The sequence below is a fragment of the Ranitomeya variabilis genome, chromosome 2 (genome assembly GCF_051348905.1).
Source record: "Ranitomeya variabilis isolate aRanVar5 chromosome 2, aRanVar5.hap1, whole genome shotgun sequence".
NCBI classification, from domain to species: Eukaryota; Metazoa; Chordata; class Amphibia; order Anura; family Dendrobatidae; genus Ranitomeya; species Ranitomeya variabilis.
Genome location: NC_135233.1, coordinates 356253130 through 356278505, shown reverse-complemented (window position 1 = coordinate 356278505; position 25376 = coordinate 356253130). Strand labels below are relative to the sequence as shown.

Here is a 25376-nt window from a genome sequence, read left to right as displayed (position 1 = left end):
TATGTGTGTTACATAATTCTTTTATGCAAGGTAAAAAACATATTGATACAGTAACTAAATTCTCAAGTGAACTTGAATGCCTGTCTAAAGAAGTTTCATTGACTGTTCTATGAACTTTAAGAAAGTCTCTGGCAGGACTTCTCGAACTAACCTATGATACAATACAATTAGCAAGTGGCAGAAGTCCAGAAACCTCTGATATATATAGACTGGTGGACACAGTTAATCATACTGTTACTAGTGCTGCCAACCTGGAACATGGACATCACGGTGTTAGCGACTTTGATCCTTGTCTTGCTGGTATCCTGCATGTTCATCTACTCGACGTGGGATAAAATGTACAGGCACCGAAATTTACCCCCTGGACCAATGCCTCTTCCGATAATTGGAAGTATCTTGCATATAAAACACGGAGAGTTGGTAAAATCTTTAAACCAGGTCTGTAATTCACCTTTACGTATTGTCTGATATCTAAAGCTATATTACAACCATGGTTTGGCATCATTGCATTTTCACCTTGCTATAGTCCTGTTAGTCTTAGTTTACGTTAAAGATTATTATTATTATTATTATTACGTTCTCATGATGAGTATTTGGTGAGTTTTTCGATGTCGCAGGTTTCCTCCACCTGTTAAGTAAATTATTTGCTTTTCTTCATTGTGGTTTTGAGAGCAATTTTTTTACAGGCGTTTTTATCAAGTTTTATTTTGACTACATGTTTTTTGTCTCTTTTTGCTTTGTCATGTTATGTTCACTCAGGTGTTGTCACTCAATTCTTCATTCGGATCTTGTCACTTGATTCTTCACTAGGGTCTGCTCATTCGTAACAGTGGCTATAAGGCTACGTTCACATTTGCGTTGTGCGCCGCAGCGTCGGCGCCGCAGCGCACAACGCAAACAAAAACGCAGCAAAACGCATGCACAACGCTGCGTTTTGCGCCGCATGCGTCGTTTTTTTCATTGAATTTGGACGCAGCAAAAATGCAACTTGCTGCGTCCTCTGCGCCTGGACGCGGGCGCCGCAGCGACGCATGCGGCGCAAAACGCAAGTGCGCCGCATGTCCATGCGCCCCCATGTTAAATATAGGGGCGCATGACGCATGCGGCGCCGCTGCGGCGCCCGACGCTGCGGCGCTGGCCGCAAATGTGAACGTAGCCTAAGCCAACCTCGATGCAAGGTGCATCCATCCTGCCACAGGCTCAAGTGCCAACTCCTCCCCTTCAGTGCATTCCTGGACCTTTTCTAATTACTAGCTGCACCACAGCTATCACTTGACCTGGTGCATCCTCCAATCTCTTCCCCGAGGAAACATGCACTACACTCTCCAGTTCCTGCTGATGCAAGTCTCTCTGCTTTTCCTTTTTCTATAAAGTTTTACCAGCAGATGGCAGTATTCACTTGCAGACATTCTGTTAGAGATTAACTGTTTGAGTCTTTTCATTTGTCCATCTCCTTACCCATAGCCTATGGGAAAAATCTACACTTAAAACTCTGTGTTATTGCAAGAGAAGTTGATTGAATTGGTTCATATTAGCGTATCTGTGCGCAGCGTATGCCTGTGTACATATCCACATAGATCCGCAGGCGCCTTGTGTACCTACTGTATATTTAATATTGAATAAACAAAATCACAACTTCAATCAGCATAGCTACCAACTGTAAAATTAATTGATCAAGGTAGAAGTGGAGATAAGTATCCACTGATATCAATACAGGATAGAGCGTACGGACTGGTCGCTAATTAACAAAGAACAAGAGGGAGCAGTTTAAAAAACCCAAAATAAATGACCATGAAGTCCACACATAATAATAAAATATAATCCATCTTTATTAAATATAATATAAGGAACAGGTGAGCACACAGTGCCACACTAAGTACAAATTACCGCACAATTCCATGACTGCACCAGGGGCGCACAGAGCCAGGGGACCATAACTGCTTATACTTCAATCAAAATTATTAAAACTACTCCCTCCCCAAAGCGGGGTGTACTAAAGGTGAGTAACATACTATGGTCAGAAGATACATCTGCACATATGTAGCTTATAAAATCTAGAGGAAATGCCAAATTGAGAAAAAATATTAATTATAGTATGAAAAAACTCATGCAACCAAAGACAAAATTCTTGCTGCAAAAAGATTGAAAGTTATTACCTCAAATGAGATGCAGATATACAGGTTCCCAGGGTTGCACCCACCCCGATGCACATTTCGGAAGCACTCCTTCTTTAGGGTGCATGGTACATAGTGCCATGAGCGGATTTATATACTAATGGCCACCAGAAGCGAGATGGAATCTATTACCTGAAGTGTATGCGGGTTGCCATGCCGACTTACACTGATTACCACAGGCATACGTGAAGAAAAATAAGCGCCATGGCCTCCTCCCCACCTCTCAGTCAACGCGCCATGCTCCGCTGAACAACAGACAGACACGGGGCCCCGTGCAGTCTGATGCCGAGCGTGCGACCAGCTCGAGCAATGACAGGGGGGCGGAGGAAGCGCCGCGCAAGCGCAATGGGCATAAAGGCAAACAGGCACCATATTGTGTGAGGGCAAATAGTGTTGGCAAGCTGATTTATCTAATTTTACAATATTGGGGGTGTCAAAGGCTGCATATCAGTCCTCTGTAGGTCAGAAAGTACACAGCAGTGTGCCACACAGTAACTGGCACTGCAACATAGTACAGGCACATATAAAATATATAGCATATACGGCAGAAATAGCAACACGGGCATTGGCATGGGACCAATACAATAATATTGCCTACTATAAAAAAGAGTACCGTAAATCATCATATTGCAAACAAAATTCATTATCCATCATATACAAATAGTAGATATATATCCAACTCTAAGGGCTTTGTTAGCCGCTGCGACAAGGTACAACATTAGTAATAGTCCATTATTGTGGGCATATGATGCTAGGTCCGACATATCTTCAATGACTACAATATCTTTCCCACAGGATGTTGCTATTCATGAACAGCATATAAAGTTAATCCAACTTGTTTATCACGATACTTGGGGAGTAGGTATAGTTCCCAGGTCCATATAACACCGTGTTCACCCAATCAGCAGTAGATATGACAGCCGATTGTAGTCCACCTGTTTTGAGACGACACCTCCGGACAATCCAATGCAAATTAAACCCACGTGAAAAAGTGAAACTATTAGTAAACCTAAAAATTAATAAAATAGAATAAAAACAAGTTAAAATAAATCAGTCAGCAAAAATGCCGTGGCAGGTACAAAGAGTGCAGCAGGTGGCGATCACAGAAAAGGTGCAAAATTGAGGTTTTTGTTGAGGCCACGTGGGTGGACCATATCATGTGTCCAAATCCACCGCTCCTCTAACTATGCCAAACGTTGAGAGATTTTGCCACCTCGGATTCCCAAGTCAATGGCTTCAATGCCCTTGACTCATAGGCCTTTACTCTCGCAGTTATGGTGCAACTTAAAATGTCTAGGTATAGTTTTAAGTAAAGCTGCATCTTCCTGATTTATTGCTGCCTGGATGCCAAGTACGTGCTCCCTGACCCGGACCTTAAGTAGGCATGTAGTTAGTCCAACATACAGTATATCAGGGAGCACGGACATGTGGCATAGTAGATCACATTTTTTGAAGTGCAGGTAATCAATTTTCTGATCTTATAGTTCCTTTGGCATGTAGAATCAAGAAAGGAATCACTGTGATCAATAATTACGCAGGCCACCCAATGACCACAAGGGACGCACCCATGTCTGGCTAAAAAGTCGCTCAAGAACATTCTTGGAGGTTCGCTATTATTGTGGCTGCGAACCAAGTGGTCGCGTAAATTCTTGGCCCGTCTAAACGTAATGGATGGTCTTTCCGGTAATAGTTTTGCTATAAATAGGTCACTCGTTAAGATGGGCCACGATTTCGAAAGGCCTGTGCATACAGATTCAGATTGAGTGTTATAATTAGTTATAAATCTCACTAGTTCAGTTTTATTTGCGTGGGTCTTATTGTCATATAAAAGCAAATTCCTGTCTGACCACTTTGCATGATGGTACACTCTCTTGATCGCCTGGCGGCTGTACCCCCGTTCAAGGAAGCGCATTTTAAGCTTCTCCATCTCATCTTTGTCAGGATGATGCTTGATTGTAAGATGTATGTTGCAATCGTTGTTATTTAGTTCCCCAATAAGATTATTAAGGGCTGGTACAGTAACCTGCCAGATCAGAAATACGTCGTCGATGTACCACGCCCAAGTGAGGACGCAGTCCATCTTCGACGACCGCTGGTCAGACAGGAAGAGGTCCCTCTTCCACAGCCCCAGGAACAGATTAGCATAAGAGGGGATGAAGGCCACCCCCATAGCTGTTCCCTGGAGCTGCAGGTAGAAGGACCCCTTAAACACAAAAAAAATGTGAGTGAGTGTGAACTCCAAGACTTCAAGGAGGAGGGCCCTCATACTAGAAGATTAATCTGATGACTCTAAAAAAATTTTTATGGCACATAGGCCATCTTTGAGTCTAATGCTAGAATACAGTGACTCGATGTCTGCTGTAACTGAAAGGGTACCTGGGTCGAGAGAGAGCACATCGACCATGCGAAGTAACTCTGTAGTATCTTTAAGAAATGATGGTAGTCCTTCCACCAGAAGCTGTAAAATGGAATCTATCCATTTATTGACATGCTCCAGGAAATTCCCTGACCTGAAACAATGGGATGTCAAAGCGGGGTATGCATATTTTTGTGAATTTTAGGGAGGAGATAGAAAGTTGGTGTTGCTGGCTCATTCACTGTCAGCATGGCGGCCAGTTCCTTGGTAATGATCCCATTATCAACGGCACCTGAAAGGATTTTTTTAAGAAGTGCACTGTAGGCAGACAAGGGGTTAAATGTCAATTTTTTGTAACACACTGGATTTTTAAGTTGATGAAAAACCTCACGTTCATACATGGCTGTAGGCCAGATCACAATGTTTTCCCCCTTGTCTGCCGGTTTCAATACCACATCCGGTAAGTGCCGCAGAAAATGGATGCGCAGAAACGCTTCTCACCCATCAAATTATCACACTGAATGTGCTGAGGAATTTGTAGAAAATCTTTAGTGACCACCTGCACAACCAAATCAATTGTGCTGCAGGTAGATAGTTAGAATAGAGATAGAATCTCCTGGAGCAAGGTCTAATGGAGGGAGGGATCCTACCTCCTTCTGGTGTCTTGTGTTCATCAGACAATTGCTCCAGCACTCTCAATGCTGTTTGTTCTTCTTCTGTAGGGAAGAGAGTATGTAAATTATCATCAAAAAAATATTGTTTAAACAACAAAAACCAGGCAAAGATGTGAAGGTCCTTAACGATAGTAAATGTATCAAGACCTGCTGATGGAGAGAAGGAGAGGCCTTAACTCAATAGTGACAAATTGTATGTAGTTAATGGATGCTCACTTAAATTAATTACCTTATTATTCCCATGCCCTCCATCTGGAAAGTGGGGACCCTGATGTTTATATGGGTGGTAATTATGATTACGGAATCTCTTATTCCCTGCTCCAGAACATTGTGTATGCAGGGACATGCGTTGGCATCAGTTTGTATGCGGATGCGTCCTGATGCGCCGAAAGCAACATGTTGCATTTTTTGTCAAGTCAAATATGCACAGGCATGCGCATGCGGATGATTGCGTCAAAACAACGCATGCGTTCGATGCGCTTGCATATTTCGGACTGGGCATGTCCAGGAACTGATTGAGACACGCCCATTGAGTCACACCCTCCAGGAAATATCGAACGCATGCTCATAAACAGTGCAAACGCAGGCAAAAATGCATACAAACCCATGCACAAGCAGCATTTTTTTTGTGTCATGCGTAACCTGATGTGGATAAAAACCGCAGCGTAAGCATGCGTTTAGATGTGTCTTGGCATGCATTTGCGCATGCAGATGATATGCTGCGCACATATAAGCTAATGTGAACCTAGCCTTATACTGAGTAAAAAGAGACAGAATGGAAATAAGATTTCTATGAAATCCCATTCCCTTTTCTCGAACTGTAAGATGCTGAGTTTTTTTGACGCAGTAAAAATTATCCAGCATCAAAAACTCATCAGGTGCACACAGCCTTATACAGGTATGACTTTTACCCTCATTAACTGCCAGCAATACATTGTGAATCAAGTATAAAGTTCAAGTAATTTTATGACCTCCCTGCAACCGCATAAAGTGCTGGCATCATTTTTAGGAATTTCGATAAAAGAACAACTTTATATACTATGTATAGAACTGAAGAAAAAACTATAATAGAGGCCTCATGCACTTCTGTAACTGTCCTATGGCTCCAGTACAAAAAAAGATCTGTGTGCATAACATTTATGATTCATAGTAGCAGGATCTAGGGTATGTTTTTTAACTACACTAATCAGTAAACAATGATTTGATAAATGAATCTTTTACATATGAGCCAAATGATTTGCAGGACTGTGGTCTGGCATCAACATCAGTATTCCTTGGCAGCCAGGCCAGAACATTGTGAACTTACTTCACCTGCACTCAAATGCCTCCATCCTAGGCTCCTCTTGTAATTACTCCTGCTCCACAATGTCATAACGTTGTGGGGTCCTTGTAATCACAAGAGGAGCAGAGGATTCCAGCAATAGAGTGCTGGCCAAAGAAATCCATTGTGCCTTAAAAGAAATGTGGGCTTGCACAGTCAAGACCAAACCTGGGTGTGTGGAATTGTTCCTGATGAGGTTGAGTGTATTCCCTGAATTTGGGACTTTAGAGTCCAAATGTCACATCTGTCAGAGGCAACAGGCTCAGAAAGGCTACCACGCATACTTGGTACAAGCCAGTCCATCGGGCAGATTCTAGAGGAACCCCAACCATCATCCTTTAAACCCTGAACAGAGATCTGATGTTACAATAGGGTCCAGTAGATTGCTTCCGCTGAAGGGCTGCTGACTGGAGGAGCGAACCAGAGGCAGGAAGGTTCCCGAGTAGGGTCAAAGCCTTGATGTCCTGTAAGAAACTGAATTACAATACAAGAGCATGATCAAAAGTCAGAAACAGGAGGAATCAGGAAAGTAACATAAGAAATGACTAGCACAACTAATTGACTGGCAGCGGAAGTCAGAGACCCAGGAGATTAAATAGCAGGCAGCCCGATCCTGGGCTCTCAGATAGGAACAATCAAAACCAGACAATTATCACTATAGTTCTCTGATCATGTGGCACCAAAAGTCCCAGGAATAAAACAGGACTGAAGATGTCAAGCATCACTCACAACAAAGACATGATTGTCGCCTAATAACCAAAGCAGAAACCGACACATACTTTACCCTTAAATTTTACATAGTCAATATAGGTAAGTATGACAGTAACATGCAGCAAACCAAAGTGCAAACTGGCAATCACATTTATTTGAATTGTTCTTTTATACAGGGTTTTAGAAAGACTTAGATTGGATACCTGATGCTAAACTGATCATAATATGTTACTCAGCTGTAATCTATTGGGAAAGCTGACAGTAAGTAATTTCCGAGAAGGATCAGCACAGGGAAAAGTGAGCATTACACTGTGCCCAATCAAATCCAAGAACATCAAGAAAGAGACAACTCTTTATAACTGCTTTAGTGATATGGAAAGCTGGCCTGGTTTTCAGAAGAAATTTGAATTAAAAGGAAATTCATTTAGAATAAAGGTTTCAGACAAAGAGCTCATTCACAAATGCGATGATTTGCCTATGCAAAATAATTGGGCCAATTGCCATATGCTAAAGACACTTAGATCAAGTTTTGTCAGCGTTTGAGCTCAGTGTCATTTGAATGTGACCCAACTCTCAGATGAATGCATTCTTGTGAGCAAGCCCTAAAAAGATTAAATAAAGTTAGCACTGTAATCTTTCAGTACTGGGGTCCTGGGTTCAAATCTCACCCAGGACAACATCAGCAAGGAGTTGTACATTCTCCTCGTGTTTTCGTGGGTTTCCTACGGGTTCTATGGTTAACTCCCACTGTAGACTGTGAGCCCCAGTGGGGACCATGATGATATCTGTGGAATTAACAGCTCCTCGTTCACATGTACGTGAAAAAAATTGTACCGGCGTCATCATAGTTTGGGATTAGTATGTCCGTGTTTTCCATCAGTGTGTTCATCAGTGCGTTTCACGGAAGGATAAAGAAAGAAATAAATGACAAAGCTTCTCCTATACTTTGCAATGTTAAACCATGACGGCATACAGATGCCATCCATGCACTGCACGTGTTTTTCACAGACCTGTAGACATATATTAACCCTTGTCATTCGTGCTGCTGGGAAAAAAATGAACATTTGAATAGCATCATAGATTATAATGGGTGCATGTTGTTTCTGTGGAAAAAAACCCCAGATACAACAGTTACGAATGTGACGCCCGGGAGACCGAGGTACCCAGCACCAGATCAAAGAGGTCCGTCTCTTGAGGGGGATGTCACTAGTGGCTTGACCCGGTGCTGTGGCCTCAGGCGATGCACAGTGCAAGGGATATCATGAAGGAACAGACACTTACTTGATCAGCAGCAGGTCCTCTCAGCTGTGATGACCCCGATCCTGGATCGATGGCTATTGTCCGAATGAAAGACTGAGGCGCTGAAACGTTTAACCAGTTTACTTCAACAAAAAGGGATTTGCAACCAATACTGTCACCGGAGTCTGTATAAGAACTCTGAATTACTTTGACCCTGTCAGGATTTCCACCTCTTATTATGTGCAGTTTCTGTATGGCCCTGTTGCTGTATGTGAACTGGCTGCCGACCCAATCTGTCTCTTCTGTGCTCTGGTTCGACGGACAACCCGAGTCCTTTTTGTCGGCTTACCCCCTTTGGGAGTACCGCTGAACTCTGTGTCTGTTGCTGCGTCTTACCCTGGTGAAGCTGATATCACCTCACTTTCTTCCGGTTGCTGTATTATATATAACGAATATAGCCACGGATCCGGTATCCGTCTCTGCGCCTATCCTGGGTAGAAATTATTGCTACCCGGTTCTCACAATGTCCTTTTTCTCTATTCCTCTTTTCCTACTATGGGTATTACGGGCCTATAATCCGTCATAGGGCTGTTAGGAGTTCAGTTATACGACCTCTCACTTTCAGCTCCTCAACCCAACTGCCAGTCCTTTTCTCAGACCAGAATAGATCAAGGGGAGTCTCTGGAGCTCCCCCTTCTGGCCGGAGGTGGTAGTGCAGTCTTGCTATTTTAATATTTGTATTTGGTGTCAATAACTATTTTTTGTGGCAAATACTCCTAGGGGCGCAACACGAGGAACACAGACGTCTGAATAAGGCCTTTGCAAGTAAATTAAATACCTGCAGGGAGTCTCTATACCATAATGATAAAAAGTTTGTCTTGTCTCAAAAGGATGTAGCATTCAGCCCTAAATTCTGGCACATAGTCATTGGTTTTGTGAGTATACTAGAGTCGAAATAAAAATTTTCAAGGATCTGCTTCCACCTGAGTCTCAAACTCGTCAAGAGACTCAAGACATTTTTTTTATCTGTGAGTACATTTTATCTAGAGAGCATTATCTTACAGAAAATCCCAAGGATGTCTCCAGGCCTAACAGGATTCTTTATCTGGAATTATTAGGATTTTATTTTATAAAGCTGGTATAAAACAAGTATTATAGCATATTGAATGATTATAATAATTTAGCTGTATTGATCAATTTGCTTATCACTATGGAGAATTAGCTTGTGTATTGCTAAGGCTATAATATATTTTTGGAACTGTCTACATCAAACCATTGTAGATATAATCTGATTAAAAGATTATAGTTGTCAAAATATAAATTATCTGTACGTGGTCTGCAAAAATCTCTGATCATGGAGGGATTACAGAGGAAGTTTAACTGAGAAGCCTATGTGATTGTGAATGGATATGTGGATGGGAATATACTATGATATTTGATATAACCTAAGAAATTTAGAAGGTAATTTTATTTTGATGTAATCTGAAATTTTTTATTTATAAAAGGGGATATACCTGAAAGCAGAATTTACTGCCCTTTGTGAAGTTCTTTGAAAAACTCCAATAGTACATACAGCTCTGGCAAAAATTAAAAGACCACCACATCAAAACCCTTTCATGGCCAGCCCAATCTCCAGACCTGAACCCCATTGAAAACCTCTGGAATGTAATCAAGGGGATGATGGATGGTCACAAGCCATCAAACAAAGAAGAACTGCTTACATTTTTTGTTCCAGAAGCAGTGTGAAAGACTGGTGGAAAGCATACCAAGACGCATGAAAACTGTGATTAACAATCATGGTTATTCCACAAAATATTGATTTCTGAACTCTTCCTGAGTTAAATCATTAGTATTGTTGTTTCTAAATGATTTTGAACTTGTTTTCTTTGCATTATTTGAGGTCTGAAAGCACTGGGTTTTTTTTAAATTTTGACCATTTCTCCTTTTCAGAAAAAAAATACAAAATTTATTGCTTGGAAATTCGGAGACATATTGTCAGAATTTTATAGAAATAATGAACAATTTACATTTTACTCAAAAACATACCTATAAAGAGAAAAATCAGACAAACTGAACATTTTGCAGTGGTCTCTTAATTTTTGCCAGAGCTGTAGAAATGAAAGTTCAAGAATCCATTGGGCAGATGTAAATTTCCAGGTCAACCTTCATTAAAAGGTTCTTCACAATCTTCTTAGATGGATCTTATCGGATAGAGCTTGTTCAACCAATTTTTGCAATTTACTGATTGTTTAAATTTGTAGCCTTTCTTGTGATAATGAAAGGAACCTAACAGTTGATAAATGCTGTCTGATCCACGAGCGGCATGTATGAGGAACTGGCTGCATAATTTCATCCAGGTATCTTTGACTCTGGAATGAAGTGGTGTTTCAGAGAAAAGCATAGTGTATTAGCCGCACGGGGTGTAGCCGGACAGGCTGGTCTATGACGACTTTTGTGTAATCGTGGTGCAATTATTGATCAAAAGATACCAGAAAAGTAATCTGTTTTTGTTTTTAATCTAATTGCAGCTCAGGGAGAAGTATGGCTCAGTGTATACTCTCTACTTTGGGTCACGGCCAGTAGTAATCCTCACTGGCTACCAAATGGTCAAAGATGCCCTTATTGACCAAGCAGATGAGTTCAGCAATAGGGGACAGATACCAATGGTGGACACATTTTTCCATGCTCATGGTAAATTTCTCTTATTTTGTTTTTTCAAACTCTGACTATCTACCAAAGTGTAACCATGAAGGCAAAGTCCAGATAGTGTTGCCTTGGGATGGTGGTGGGCAGTCACAGTAGTAAAATATCTGCCACCTTCAAGTACTGTTAAATTTAAAATACATACTATTTAGGCTGCATTTACACTGGCTGACTGTGGCCAGCTACTGCCAGTCAGCTACATGGATGCCAAATGGTGGTTGTTTGTGTGCAAAGGTGCGAAGAATATCATTGCTCTCTGGAGCTCATGCCAACAAATTCAAACTCTTTTTTCAACCTATGTAGCTATGTAAAGGACGATGTGTTGCCAAAAAGGATTAGGTTAAACGAGCTTGAAAATAGTTTCACTTGACAAATGAACACTTGGCTTTTTCGTTGGGTTTTTGACAGCCCATCTAGACAGAATGATAAATGGAAAATAGTGTTCCCAGGAATGCTTATACTTATCAGCCAGTGTAAATGCATCATAAGGGTTTTTCACACTTTATTCATGTACTGTATATGTACAGGATTTCCTAAAAGGTCTGATGGGTGGAGGTTTCACGTCAAGAACTTTCACCAGAGGTGTAATTTAAGTGAGTACTGAGGTCATAGTCACACCCAGAAGCTTGAGTTGCTTGAAAGGTGTCTTCCGCATATGAGGAGACTGCTACTATAAAAGTCATTTGATATTTGGGGCCTTATTATAGATTTGCAAGAGCTTTAAATTAGAGAGAACAAGGGGGACAATACAAGCACAATAGGGTCTTATCCAATAAGCGAGTGAAGGATAGGGGAATGAGATAACTGCTCAGCTTGTGGAGTTGTGTAACCCACAAAAATGTTAGCCCTTTAGGAGGTAGTAGTACCAGCTGCTGCAACACCAGCAGGGTGGAGGATTCAAAGTAGTTATCAAGTAGTGAAGAAGGGTGGGTAAATCAATGCTGCTGATACTGTAGTCACAATAAACGTCACATATGCGGTTTCAGAATATTTATGTGGTTTTATTCTCAATCTGTTTCAAAGTTAGCAAACTTCTTCATCAGAAGACTGCACTTTTGTGGTACTCCCAATGAAGAGGTTTGATAACTTAAAAAAACACTTTGAGAATAAAACTACATAAATATTCTGAAACCGCATATGGGACCTTTATTGTGACTACAGAGCCAGCAGCACAAATTTACCAATTCTTCTCCACTACTTGAAGAGCTTTAAGTTACGCCTCTGCCCCATCTACCAGGAGAAGGGGTCCATATACTGCTATTCAATAAATCAAAGAGGCTGAACCTCCAAGAGAACACCAAATAGATAGGTGACCACTTATGTATGTTGTTCTCTTGATTGAAGTCTATGTACGTTATAGAAACAACTATTCAAGCCTTATTGCCTATGAAGAAAACCCCTGTACAGATGCCCTATTCAGGCATATTGATATCACCAAAGGGGTCTCCGGCTTGGGACCCCCTTTTATAAGCCAGAATGGAAAGATGTTCTGAAAGAGTCTTTCCTGCTCTTGCAGACTGAAAACATCCATGTATTTCATATTTGCAATAGCTTTCCTAATATAATTATTTATTTGGTGAGTACTATGGCTCCTGTCTATAAGGTGTTCTTTTTACTGAGCCAACCCCTTTTCCATCTTAGATAGATGACTACAGATCAATTCCTAAGATATATGGAGTAAACATTAACATAATATCATAACACATTTTCCATTTTTTATCTAAAATTGTTTTTCTGACTAATTTTGCCACCAATGTAACTAAGAATTGGAAAAGCTGTTAATGAGTTCCATATTGTAAAAATCTTTTTTCAGCGAACATAAAGGAGTAAAGCATATTTTTATTAACCCAGGGATGATCTTTAGCAATGGAGAACGCTGGAAACAGCTACGTCGATTTACCCTGATGACTCTGAGAAATTTTGGCATGGGTAAGAGAAGTATTGAGGAGAGAATCCAGGAGGAGGCCCATTTTCTAATCGAAGAGCTTAAATCACACAAAGGAAAGTATACTTCTTCATATTTCATGTGGACTAAGGAAAATGTAAATAGGAGAAATAAGAAGGAAACATTTCCTATAACCTTCTGTTATCATGACTGGCTTGCATGTAGCCAATGGACAGTTGTTTAGAGGCCATCTTTCTCATGGAAATGCGGTTGACCTGTCTAAACAGTCCGTTAAACAGTCACCGATTGGTTGGCTATTTAATGACTATGGTCAACAAAATCTAAAAGTAATCTGAGTTATCACTGCACTATTTTACAATCCTACATACAGTACAGACTAAAAGTTTGGACACACCTTCTCATTTAAAGATTTTTCTGTATTTTCATGACTATGAAAATTGTACATTCACACTGAAGGCATCAAAACTTTGAATTAACACATGTGGAATTATATACTTAACAAAAAAGTGTGAAACAACTGAAAATAACTGAAAATATGTCTTATATTCTAGGTTCTTCAAAGTAGCCACCTTTTGCTTTGATGACTGCTTTGCACACTCTTGGCATCCTCACATGTGTTTATTCATAGGTTTGATGCCTTCAGTTTGAATTTACAATTGTCATAGTCATGAAAATATAAAAAAATCTTTAAATGATTAGGTGTGTCTGTACTGTATAGTCTTGAATTTTGTAAAGTAAAGGTCCATGGTCTATAACCATGGAGATATGCATGTCTAAATAGGAGCTGAATACACAAGAAAAAAAAGATTTAAATAAATCAATTTTCATTTTTTGCTGTTACTTTATTTTCTAATGTTGATTCATTGACCCTATGTGTCTCCATGGTTACAGACTACAAACAAACCCTTTGTGTAGTCAAATCTTGCAGTCATGAGTTATTACCTACAATGTCCCCCTAAAGTTATTAATTATACCACAGATGAGGCTGAGAGTTTGGAGTTTTATATAACTGCAGAATAAGACTTTTTAGCGTTTATTTGCCATTTGTAAACCTGGTGTTTGCATGATTCTGCTTAGGAGCTGCGGACACCAAATGAAAGACGTTAAAATAAGAAAACCAATAAAAAATAATGTGCTGGGAAGGTATTATTGAAAGTAGTATAAATGTTTATTGATGAAATTTAACATAATAAAAGAGAGGTGAATAAAAAAGGGGAATAAGGTGATGATAAGATATCCAACAGGGCAATAAAAGATATATAAAATATATACGGCAGATGTATGGAAGTGTAATGAATGGATCACAAAATGTACCTTAATAAATACTCATATAAAATGAAATTAAATGATTATAATATCCATCAAAAGTAAGAAAAATGGATATAATAAGGTATAAAATCACACAATAGAAGCAATAGAAATAAAATATAGATAAAGATGCCAACACTATTTAAACATCCCATAAAGTATAATAAATGTAAAGTGCAAAAATTTAATGGAATAGTTGACCAAATACAGAGATGCTCACCCACCATACCCGACGCGCGTTTCATTAATGCTTCGGTCAGGGGTCAGTGACACAATGTGAGGATTCACAAGTCAGTAATCACATAGAAGGATTGTAGACTTGTACCCTAAGGCAGACAACAATTTTAAATTCAATTCACACATTGCGGAAACAAAATTATATAAAAATGAAAGGATGGTGCAGATTTTGAATTTGCAGCATGCTCATAATTGTTTGGATTTTCAAGTTTCCCCCTATTTAATGCTTAGAACTGGAGTAGGGTTGAATCCTCAGCAAATGCAAAATTAATTCTGCAAGTAACATTTGCAGATTTTGCCTGCAGATTTGCTATGGATTTATAACCAAATCTGGGACAAAAATTTAAAAAACAAAAGTAAACATGGTCTAATACTAGGAAATGTTATTTATTATTTATATTAACATTGCAAAAGTGTAGACATTAGAGCACAGCAAACAATAGCAGAGATGCCTATGACAAATGGTAAATTGCACTCATGAGAATGTGTTTTGCCCCAGGTGGGTGTATTATTTTCATTGAAAAGCTGTACAAAGAAATTGAAGGAAAATAAGAACATGTGTGCGTGCAAACTCCCCATGCATCAACGTGACTGATTAATCTTTGTAAACTGAACCTGGGACTCCTTAGGTCAATACTTAACATAGTTAAGAGATTTAGACGGTGAACTGCAGCCAAGTCTCCTGAGACACAAGCAATAAAGCTTTAGAGCAGAGTTTGACTCCCAAGTGCAGCATTATGTACGGGTGAAACGTCACAGTCTGACTCCCAAGTGCAGCATTATGTATGGGTGACAGGTCGTACATTTAATACTAACTGGGGTGCAGAATTTTCTGTTCTGTTCTCTGCTTTGCATGGCATTAGGCTGTTTTTTGTGTTGTTGGCCAGGTTCAGTTAATACAAGATACAGAAAGAATGTATCACTCCTATTTACATTCCTCCACCAAGAGCACTCCCTGCCTGATTCATGCCAAGAACATTAAAAAAAAAAAGTCAGATAGTTAGATTTGAAGTTTATGGCTACCATAAAATACTGGTATGCTGCTACTTGTTGCCAATGGTTGCAATCTAACCAGATTTTCATAGTGGTTGCATGTTTTTAGTTTCTTTGTGTGTATTGTAGTGTGGCTAATGGTCGTATAGTCGATGGGAGGTATGTGTCACAGAGATGGCTGCGCTCTTTGATGTAACCCCGAGTATCTTCTTTAGTGCACGTAAACACTAAGAGGTTTGTTTGGTGCACCTGGGACTGGGTTGTGGGTAGCTATGAGAGATGGGCGGGTCTGGGTACCCACATACCTCACCTCTGGGTGTGGTTGCAACCTATATAATGGAGGCTGTTCTTTGGCACATGGTCTGTGTGTTGGGAGGGGGAAGGCCTCCTGTGTGTTTGGCTCCAGACCAAGCCTGAGTACTGGACATTAGCCCAGCCGGTGTGCCCTCAGGCCTGGGGGAGCAAAGCCCTGCTATGGACATTTATATTTTGTTTTGCCTGATCTAAAGACTATTTACTTTCTGTTTTTGCTTCTGGGGTTTATGAAGGAATAAACCCACAAAAACTTTTAAAGGGACGTGCCTCCTGTTTTCCTCCCATCACACCCGAGTGAGTACAACCCTTACAGTATGTACACCTAACAGGTTAGCAAAGGTATCCTGAACTTTGTGAGCCCACTTTCAACTAATATTAAGTTGGTAAGTGCTTATGACTGACAAAATTTTTACTGTGTCATTTAACTGACCACCTTTATTTCCCCTTGGCCCAAACTCCATACTTACTCTTCATTCTCTTCGCTACTTACCTTAATTTTCTCCTACGAAAGCACAGACCTGTAAATCAACTTGAGTAACATGGGAAAAAGCAGTCCAGTGCAGTACTGGACTAGTGTCTTCTCTGTGCAATCGCACAGCCATTTTTTGATTCATGCTAACCATGGCTTACGCTGCATGAGGCGAGTTACAGTCTTTCATTTACTTCTTAAGTTCATAGCCCACAAATTATTCTACTTTTCCCCTGACATTTACCTCTGAGATACAGATATGTCCTTCCTTACCTTTCCTCTTGACTAGTGTTGAGCATTCCGATACTGCAAATATCGGGTATCGGCCGATATTCACTGTATCGGAATTCCGATACCGAGTTCTGATATTTCTGCGATATCGGAAATCGGAAGTTCCCACAGAGCAAAAACGTAGTATAATGGAGTGTGGGTGGTGCGTGGGCAGAGACTGCGTGTCTCTGTGCGGGCAGAGTCTGTGCGGGACCGTGGGTGGTCTGTACAGCCTGCCGGGGGGGTCTGTACGGCCTCTCCGGGGTCTGTGCGGCCTCTCCGGGGTCTGTGCGGCTTGCCGGGGGGGTCTGTATGGCCTGCCGGGGGGTCTGTACAGCCTGCCGGGGGGTCTGTACGGCCTGCCGGGGGGTCTGTGTGGCTTGCCAGGGGGTCTTTGCGGCCTCTCTGGGGTCTGTACGGCCTGCTGGGGGGTCTATGCGGCCTCTCCGGGGTCTGCATGGCCTGCCGGGGGGTCTGTGCTGCCTCTACGGGGTCTGTGCGGCTTGCCGGGGGTCTGTGGGGCCTGCCGGGGGTCTTTGTGTCTGTGCAGGCATCGTCCGATGGGACTACAAGTCCCATCGGACGATGCCTGCTACAATGACAGTGATTGACACATTAGTCAATGATGGGACAGTAGTAGTCCCAACATCCGGCTAATGTGCTGAATGTAAAAAAAAAAAATACCACATACATACTCCATACATGCTACATACATACATGCTACATATATATATACTACATACATACATGCTACATACATACATACTACATACATACATGCTAAATACATGCTACAAACATACATGCTACATACATGCTACATACTACATACATACATGCTACATACATGCTACATACATACATGCTACATACATGCTACATACATGCTACATACATGCTACATACATACATGCTACATACATGCTACATACATGCTACATACATGCTACATGCACGTTACATACATGCTACATACATACATGCTACATACATGCTACAAACTACATACATGCTACATACATGCTACATACATGTTACATACATGCTACATACATGCTACATACTACATACATACATGCTACATACATGCTACATCCATGCTACATACATACATACTACATAAATACATACAACATACATACTGCATGCATACATACTACATACATACATCCATACATGCTACATACATGCTACATACATACTGCATACATACATACATACTCCATACATACTGCATACATACATACATACTACATACAATACATTCATACATTATGTACAATACATACATATAGACATACAGTACATTAAACGTAGATTACATACTCACCATTACTTATCATTTTGATCCCCGAAAGCCAGTGTCATCTGTAAAAAATATGAAAAAAACAAACAACCAATATACTCCCTGTCCGCAGAAATCAATGAGTGTCCCACGACGATCTCCCGTGGAGAACGGCAGCAACAGCTGTTGCAACCGCTCTCCAGGGGCCCCAGGAACACAATGACGGGAGGAAGGTATTCCTCCGCCACTGTAAAAAAAAAAGTCCCTAGTCTCACTTTATGGCATTGCTGTATGAGAAATTTTCCCAGGCAGCAATTGCCATAAAGTGAGACTTTGAACTCAGGTAACCTCAGTGATACACTGCAGGAGCCATTGTCTCCTGTCAGTGTGTCACTGAGGGTCCTATAGAGCAGTGACATCACCCGATGTCACTGTTCTATAGGGGAGATCATCGTGGGACACTCGTTATTAATTGGACTACGGTGGACAGGTAGTATACGGTTTATTATTTTACGTTGTTTGCAGGCGCTGAAGTATGGTAAGTATGGTGAAATGAAGAATATTAAAATACTTTTTCCTAATGCGTGCATGTTTTATTAACACTTTCTTACTATTGTATTAATAACGGATAGGCGTCTTATTGATGCCTCTCCGTTATTAACCTGGCTTAATGTCACCTTACAATAACAAGGTGACATTAACCCCTTATTACCCCATATCCCACCACTACATGGGAGTGGGAAGAGAGGGGCTAAGTGCCGGAATTGGTGCTTCATACAGATGCGCCATTTCAGGGGCGGCTGCGGACTGGTATTTGTAGCCGGGGGGGCACCTGTAAGCATTAGCACCAGGTCTACCAAGCATTTATCAAGAGCAGGTCTCCAACTGGTGAGTTTTGTGAGTAGCCCCATACACAAGAGCAAATGTGCATGAGGTGATACTAACTATGGGTTTGGAGAGATAAATTAGGTAAGTTCTAAGCTAAATATAGGATGATAATTTCTCTGGATGTGGCTCGCAAGGTGAGAAAGGTTGGGTGTCACTGATGTAGAGGATTACATTAAGAAAAACTGGTAAGCTATTTTATGTCTTGTGCAGGACTTTAGGTGAAGGCCATGACACATGGATCCTGTGCTGTACTTTGAACCCAATGTCATTCTCTGTATGTCACCAGTATTTCAAACATTGTTCACAATTTGCGTTAAATGTTAATTTTTTTTAACTTTTACAGGATCACCATTCAACCCCACCAATATCCTGGTCCAGAGTGTATCCAATGTCATCTGCTCAATCGTGTTTGGAAATCGATTTGATTATAAAGACTTACACTTTCTGAAACTTCTTAATTTGTTTAATGAAGTATTTCAGTTGCTAAGCTCCACCTGGGGTCAGGTAAATTATTTGCATTCCTTAATTTGCCTCTTTTTCCATTATTCAAGCAGGAAAATCTAATTCTATCTGGACATGTAGATAAATATGAAAGTATCTTTTACCCTTGAATCAGTTTTTAAGTGCCTAAAAGAATGGTCTATTGCATGATTTTAGACTCCAATCAATGGACATTGGAAAATTTTTTACAAAATCTCTAAAGTGCAATTTGACTTTGTATGAGCAGATAAGAAGTGTAAGAGGTTAAGAAATGCTTTGTACAGCTATGCATGATTGATTGGCCCAATAGTTACAAATTTTTAATACTACTCTACACAACTCTCGGCTATATTCTTGATTCGACACGCCTAGATAGGGAAAAAGTGAACACGTAGCTATGATTTCAGAGTAACTACACCTTTTGGAATTGCCTCCACAATCATCCTGCTATTCTTGACATGTTATTTTCACACACATATTTCTTTTGGACCACATATCTTTTCAGTTTAAAAAAGAAATTTAAGGTGTGGAATTGCTCTTTGTCAAATGTTAGCTATTTCCAAAGAACGAGGTTAAGTTTTTTTTTTCGAACATCGCCGGGTGGCACCATATCTTTGCAGCTGGTGACGTAGAGCAACAGTGCAGAAGCTATTTTTGATTTCTGGAACATGTGGTGAGATCAAGACAGGTAGCTCCATTCTGTGAGCCTTGGGAGGGTCTTGCGCTGAATAAACTCTTAGCTCCCTTCCTCCAGTTGCCAGTATAGTTTATATCTGACTCTGGTTCTGTCCCTATACCTTTGTTGCCCTGATCCTGTGTGGTATATATTTTCTGACCTCAGATTGTTTGGAACTTTGCATATGGCTGGCAATTCTGTTCCTGTCCCAGACTACCTGTTATTGACATGGCTTTCTTACCTTCTCCCACCATCCTGCTCTATCGGTCAGCAGCCACTCCATGATATACTACCTAGGAGCCCCTAAGTCTGAGAAATCAACTGGTAATTTGCTAAATGGATGGAATTGGCCAGGCTACCATGCACAGAGCAATTTTTCAGTATATCTGGTTCACAACTATGGCTCAAATTCAAACTGTGGACGATATAATGCAGGTTCTAACTCAGTTGGTTCACGACCTTGCCAGTGAAGATTCAGAATTCTAAAAGCAGTCAGGGTAAAGGCATAACAGCACCACAATCTACCTACAAACCTCTGATTTTTCTTGTGAAAATTATTTTTTTCCTTATGGAAAAGTTGTTGGCAACGCATCTGACTTCAACCACAATCTTCTGGTTCTGATTATTTTTTTGCTGCAGGGTGATCCCCCACTTTTGGCTTTCCCTAACTGTCGATGCTCCCTAATTCTTCACAGATGTTTTATTCTTTGAGGCTCTAGGATTCCTGTATGATTACCGTGACCATGTAGCATTCACAGAAAATAATTTTTCAGCCCTATGTCAAGGGAAACATTCTGCTGAGGAATACTGTCTTGAATTTCAGTACTGGGCCAAAGACTCGCAATGGAATGACTTAAGGTACCGTCACACTAGGCGATATCGCCAGCGATCCGTGACGTTGCAGCGACCTGGATAGCGATATCGCTGTATTTGACACGCAGCAGCGATCTGGATCCTGCTGTGAAATTGCTGGTCGCTGCTAGAAGGTCTGCACTTTATTTGGTCGCTAGGTCGCCGTGTATCGCCGTGTTTGACAGCAAAAGCAAGGATACCAGCGATATTTTACACTGGTAACCAGGGTAAACATCGGGTTACTAAGCGCAGGGCCGCGCTTAGTAACCCGATGTTTATCCTGGTTACCAGCGTAAAAGTTAAAAAAACAAACAGCACATACTCACCAGCGCGTCCCCCAGCCTCTGCTTCCTGACACTGACTGAGCGCCGGCCCTAAACTGAAAGTGAAAGCACAGCGGTGACGTCACCGCTCTGCTGTTAGGGCCGGAGCTCAGTCAGTGTCAGGAAGCAGAGGCTGGGGGACGCGCTGGTGAGTATGTGCTGTTTGTTTTTTTAACTTTTACGCTGGTAACCAGGGTAAACATCGGGTTACTAAGCGCGGCCCTGCGCTTAGCAACCCGATGCTTACCCTGGTTACCCGGGGACCTCGGCATCGTTGGTCGCTGGAGAGCGGTCTGTGTGACAGCTCTCCAGCGACCAAACAGCGACGCTGCAGCGATCGGCATCGCTGTCGCTATCGCTGCAGCGTCGCTTAATGTGACGGTACCTTTAGCCATTTGCCATCACTTCCATACCAGAATTTCTGATGGAATTAAGAACTTATCACAGATTTCTAATCTCCTGACTCCCTTGACCGAGTCATGTCCTTGGCTATCCATTTTGATAGGCAGCAGTGGGAACACAGACTGGAACTCAATGCTGCTTTTGCAGCTAAGATTTGGGAGGCTGATACAGTGCCTTGCAAAAGTATTCTGCTTCCTGAAACTTTTCAACCTTTTCTTCAAACATAAAGATACCAAATGTAAATTTTTGGTGAAGAATCAACAACAAGTGGAACACAATTGTGAAGTTGAACAAAATTTATTGGTTATTTAAAATTTTTGTGGAAATTCAAAAACTGAAAAGTGGGGCAGGCAATATTATTCGGCCCCTTTAACTTAATACTTTTTTGCGCCAGCTTTTGCTGCGATTACAGCTGCAAGTCGTTTGGGGTATGTCTCTATCAGTTTTGTACATCGAGAGATTGAAATTCTTGCCCATTCTTCCTTGGCAAACAGCTCGAGCTCAGTGAGGTTTGATGGAGATCGTGAACAGCAGTTTTCAGCTCTTTCCACAGATTCTCGATTGGATTGAGGTCTGGACTTTGATTTGGCCATTCTAACACCTGGATACATTTATTTGTGAACCATTCCATTGTAGATTTTGCTTTATGTTTGCCATCATTGCCTTGTTGGAAGAAAAATCTCCATCCTAGTCTCCAGTCTTTTGCAGACTCCAACAGGTTTTCTTCGAGATTGGTCCTCTATTTGGCTCCATCCATCCTCTCATCAATTTTAACCATCTTCCCTGTCCCTGCTGAAGAAAAGCAGGCCCAAACCATGATGCTGCCACCACCATGTTTGACAGTGGGGATTGTGCATTCAGGGTGATAAGCTGTGTTGCCTTTACACCAAACATATCGTTTGGCATTGTTGCCTAAAAATTCGATTTTGGTTTCATCTGACCAGAACACCTTCTTCCACATGTTTGGTGTGTCTCCCAGGTGGTGTGTTGCAAACTTTAAACACCACTTTTTTATTGATATTTTTGAGGAATGGCTTTCTTCTTGCCACTCTTCCATAAAGGCCAGATTTGTGCAGTGTACGACTGATTGTTGTCCTTTGGACAGACTGTCCTACCTCAGCTGTAGATCTCTGCAGTTCATCCAGAGTGATCATGGGCCTCTTGGCTGCATCTCTGATCAGTCTTCTCATTGTTTGAGACGAAAGTTTAGAGGAACGGTCGGATCTTGGTAGATTTTCAGTGGTATGATACTCCTTCCATTTCCATATGATCGCTTGCACAGCGCTCCTTGGGATGTTTAAAGTTTTGGAAATCATTTTGAATTCAAATCTGACTTAAAACTTCTCCACAACAGTATCATGGACCTGCCTGTTGTGTTCCTTGGGCTTCATGATGCTCTCTGTTATTTAAACAGAACCCTAAGACTATCACAGAGCAGGTACATTTATACGGAGACTTGATTACACACAGGTGGATTATATTTATCATCATTAGGCATTTTGGACAACATTGGATCATTCAGAGATCCACAATGAACTTCTGGAGTGAGTTTGCTGCACTGAAAGTAAAGGGGCCGAATAAGATTGCACGCCCCACTTTTCAGTTTTTGAATTTCCACAAAAATGTAAAATAACTAGTGTTGAGCAATACCTTCCGATATCGGAAAGTATCGGTATCGGAAAGTATCGGCCGATACCGGCAAAATATCGGATCTCGCCGATACCGATACCCAATACCAATTCAAGTCAATGGGACGAAAATAACAGAATTAAAATAAACCCTTTTTCTCCTTGTAGGTTCATTCTACACGAAGGAAAACAACTAAGAATAATGTAGGATGTATTGGGGGAGGTGGTGGAGACATTAAAGGCATAGAGGTTTAGCCCAATCAGATATAATAGCAGGAATTTTATTTTTTTTTTAAGATGTTCGGAGTTACAAAGATATTGACTATGTTAAGATTTTTTTTATTTTGGCAGATATTGATGTTTCACTACTTCCACGCCCTTCACCCTCTTTTTTACTTCTCCCACACTTTCTTCTTCATCATCATCAGCATCTTTGACATCAAGTTCTTCTTCACCTTATTCATCTTCTTCTTCATCTTCTACCTATAATTTTTTTTTGTTACATTGTTCATATTCTTTTTATTTAACTATTATTCTTCTTCATATTCAACTTCTTCATCATATTCTTATTTGTGACAGGCATTCCCGTAGTTGTTATCTATAAAAGTTTGAAGATTACACCTTCCGTTCTGCCTGTCACAAAAGAGTTAGATTTGTCCGCGTTCAGTTTGGCCTGCACTATCAGGGTTTATCCAGGGGCACCACGAGGAGGAACGGACTCACCCCCATACACTGCTTAGTCTTCTTCTGCTTATAATTTAGATAATACCTTTTGCTCTGATATTTAGTGTTATGCTTAATGTTCTTCTGCTCTTTGTTCTGCAGCCTCTTGTTCTTCTGCTTCTTGGTCTCCCATGTCGTCGTCATCAACAGGGTCGTCGTCATCTCAGTGGTTGTCGTCTCTGGTGTTGTCGTCATCTTAGGGGTGGTCTTCCGGGTCATCGTCTTTAGGGTCTTGAACTTGGAAATGTAGCAGAAGGTAAAAGAAGGCTGAGAAAATGCCGAGAAACAGCTGATGGAACTGGAACTCGGATGGCTACCCAAAGGTCCAAGAGCCAATGGAACTACCGAGGACCAGCTGACGTTACTGGAACCCGGTTACTAAGCAGGAGGTACCCGTGCCTGAAAGCACTACCAAGGACCACCTGACGTTGGTGGAACTCGGATACCCAGAGGGAGGCACCTAAGCCAAAGGCTCTGCCCGGAACCAGCTGACGGTACTGGAACCAGGATGGGGAGCAGAAGGTACAAGAGCAAAATACACTGCCGAGAACCAGCTGACGGTACTGGAACCCGGATGGGTAGCCAAAGGTCCAAGAGCCAATGGAACTACCGTGGACCAGCTGACGTTACTGGAACCCGGTTACTAAGCAGGAGGTACCCGTGCCTGAAAGCACTACCAAGGACCACCTGACGTTGGTGGAACTCGGATACCCAGAGGGAGGCACCTAAGCCAAAGGCTCTGCCCGGAACGAGCTGACGGTACTGGAACCAGGATGGGGACCTATTCAAGCTTGTCTTCTTACAGCCCCAACTAGTGGGGTTTGAGCAAAGGGTCAGCAGGGGGAGCAGAGTGTAGGCTGAAGCCTGCACTGGAGGCATTTGGAGGTCTGTTGTGTCTGCGTGGCATTTGCAGGACACGATGCCGGCTGCACAGCAGGGGAACAGCTGGCGTTGCTGAATCCTACTCACACATTGGCGGGTGTTTTCCTCTATGCAGCTAGCACTTCCAGGCACCAACTGGCGGTGTTAGAGCCCAGGGTCAGCAGGAGGAGAGGGAGCAGAGTGTAGGCCGAAGCCTGCACTGGCAGCAGCTTTGTGTCTGCGTCGCGTTTGCAGGACACGTTGCCGGCTACACAGCAGGGGCACAGCTGGCGTTGCTGAACCCCACTGACACATTGGCAAGGTGTTTAGCTCTGTGCAGCCAGCACTTCTGGGCACCAACTGGCGGTGTTAGAGCCCAGGGACAGCAGGAGGAGAGGGAGCAGAGTGTAGGCCGAAGCCTAATTGAACCAATTTTAAAGGTAACCTTTAACCCCCCCTCAGGTGTTTCAAACTAGAAGAGCCACATCTTGTGCAGCTGTAATGCTGCACAAGTCAAAGGTTGCTCTTTAAGTTTTGAATCTTGCAGACGCTGAATGAAACACGTATAACATTTAGCCCCTT

General features: G+C 41.6%; 1 protein-coding gene across 1 annotated transcript in view; it reads left to right on the top strand.

Moving 5' to 3' along the window:
• The first annotated feature begins 252 nt into the window (after nt 1–252).
• Nucleotides 253–25376, top strand: part of LOC143809417 (cytochrome P450 2G1-like) — a 52466-nt gene continuing 27342 nt past the window's right edge. The window contains exons 1-4 of the mRNA XM_077292485.1: nt 253–438; nt 11004–11166; nt 13030–13181; nt 19195–19353. Coding sequence (XP_077148600.1) covers nt 259–438; nt 11004–11166; nt 13030–13181; nt 19195–19353 — 654 coding nt within the window. The 5' untranslated portion in view covers nt 253–258. The remainder of the gene's footprint in view (nt 439–11003; nt 11167–13029; nt 13182–19194; nt 19354–25376) is intronic.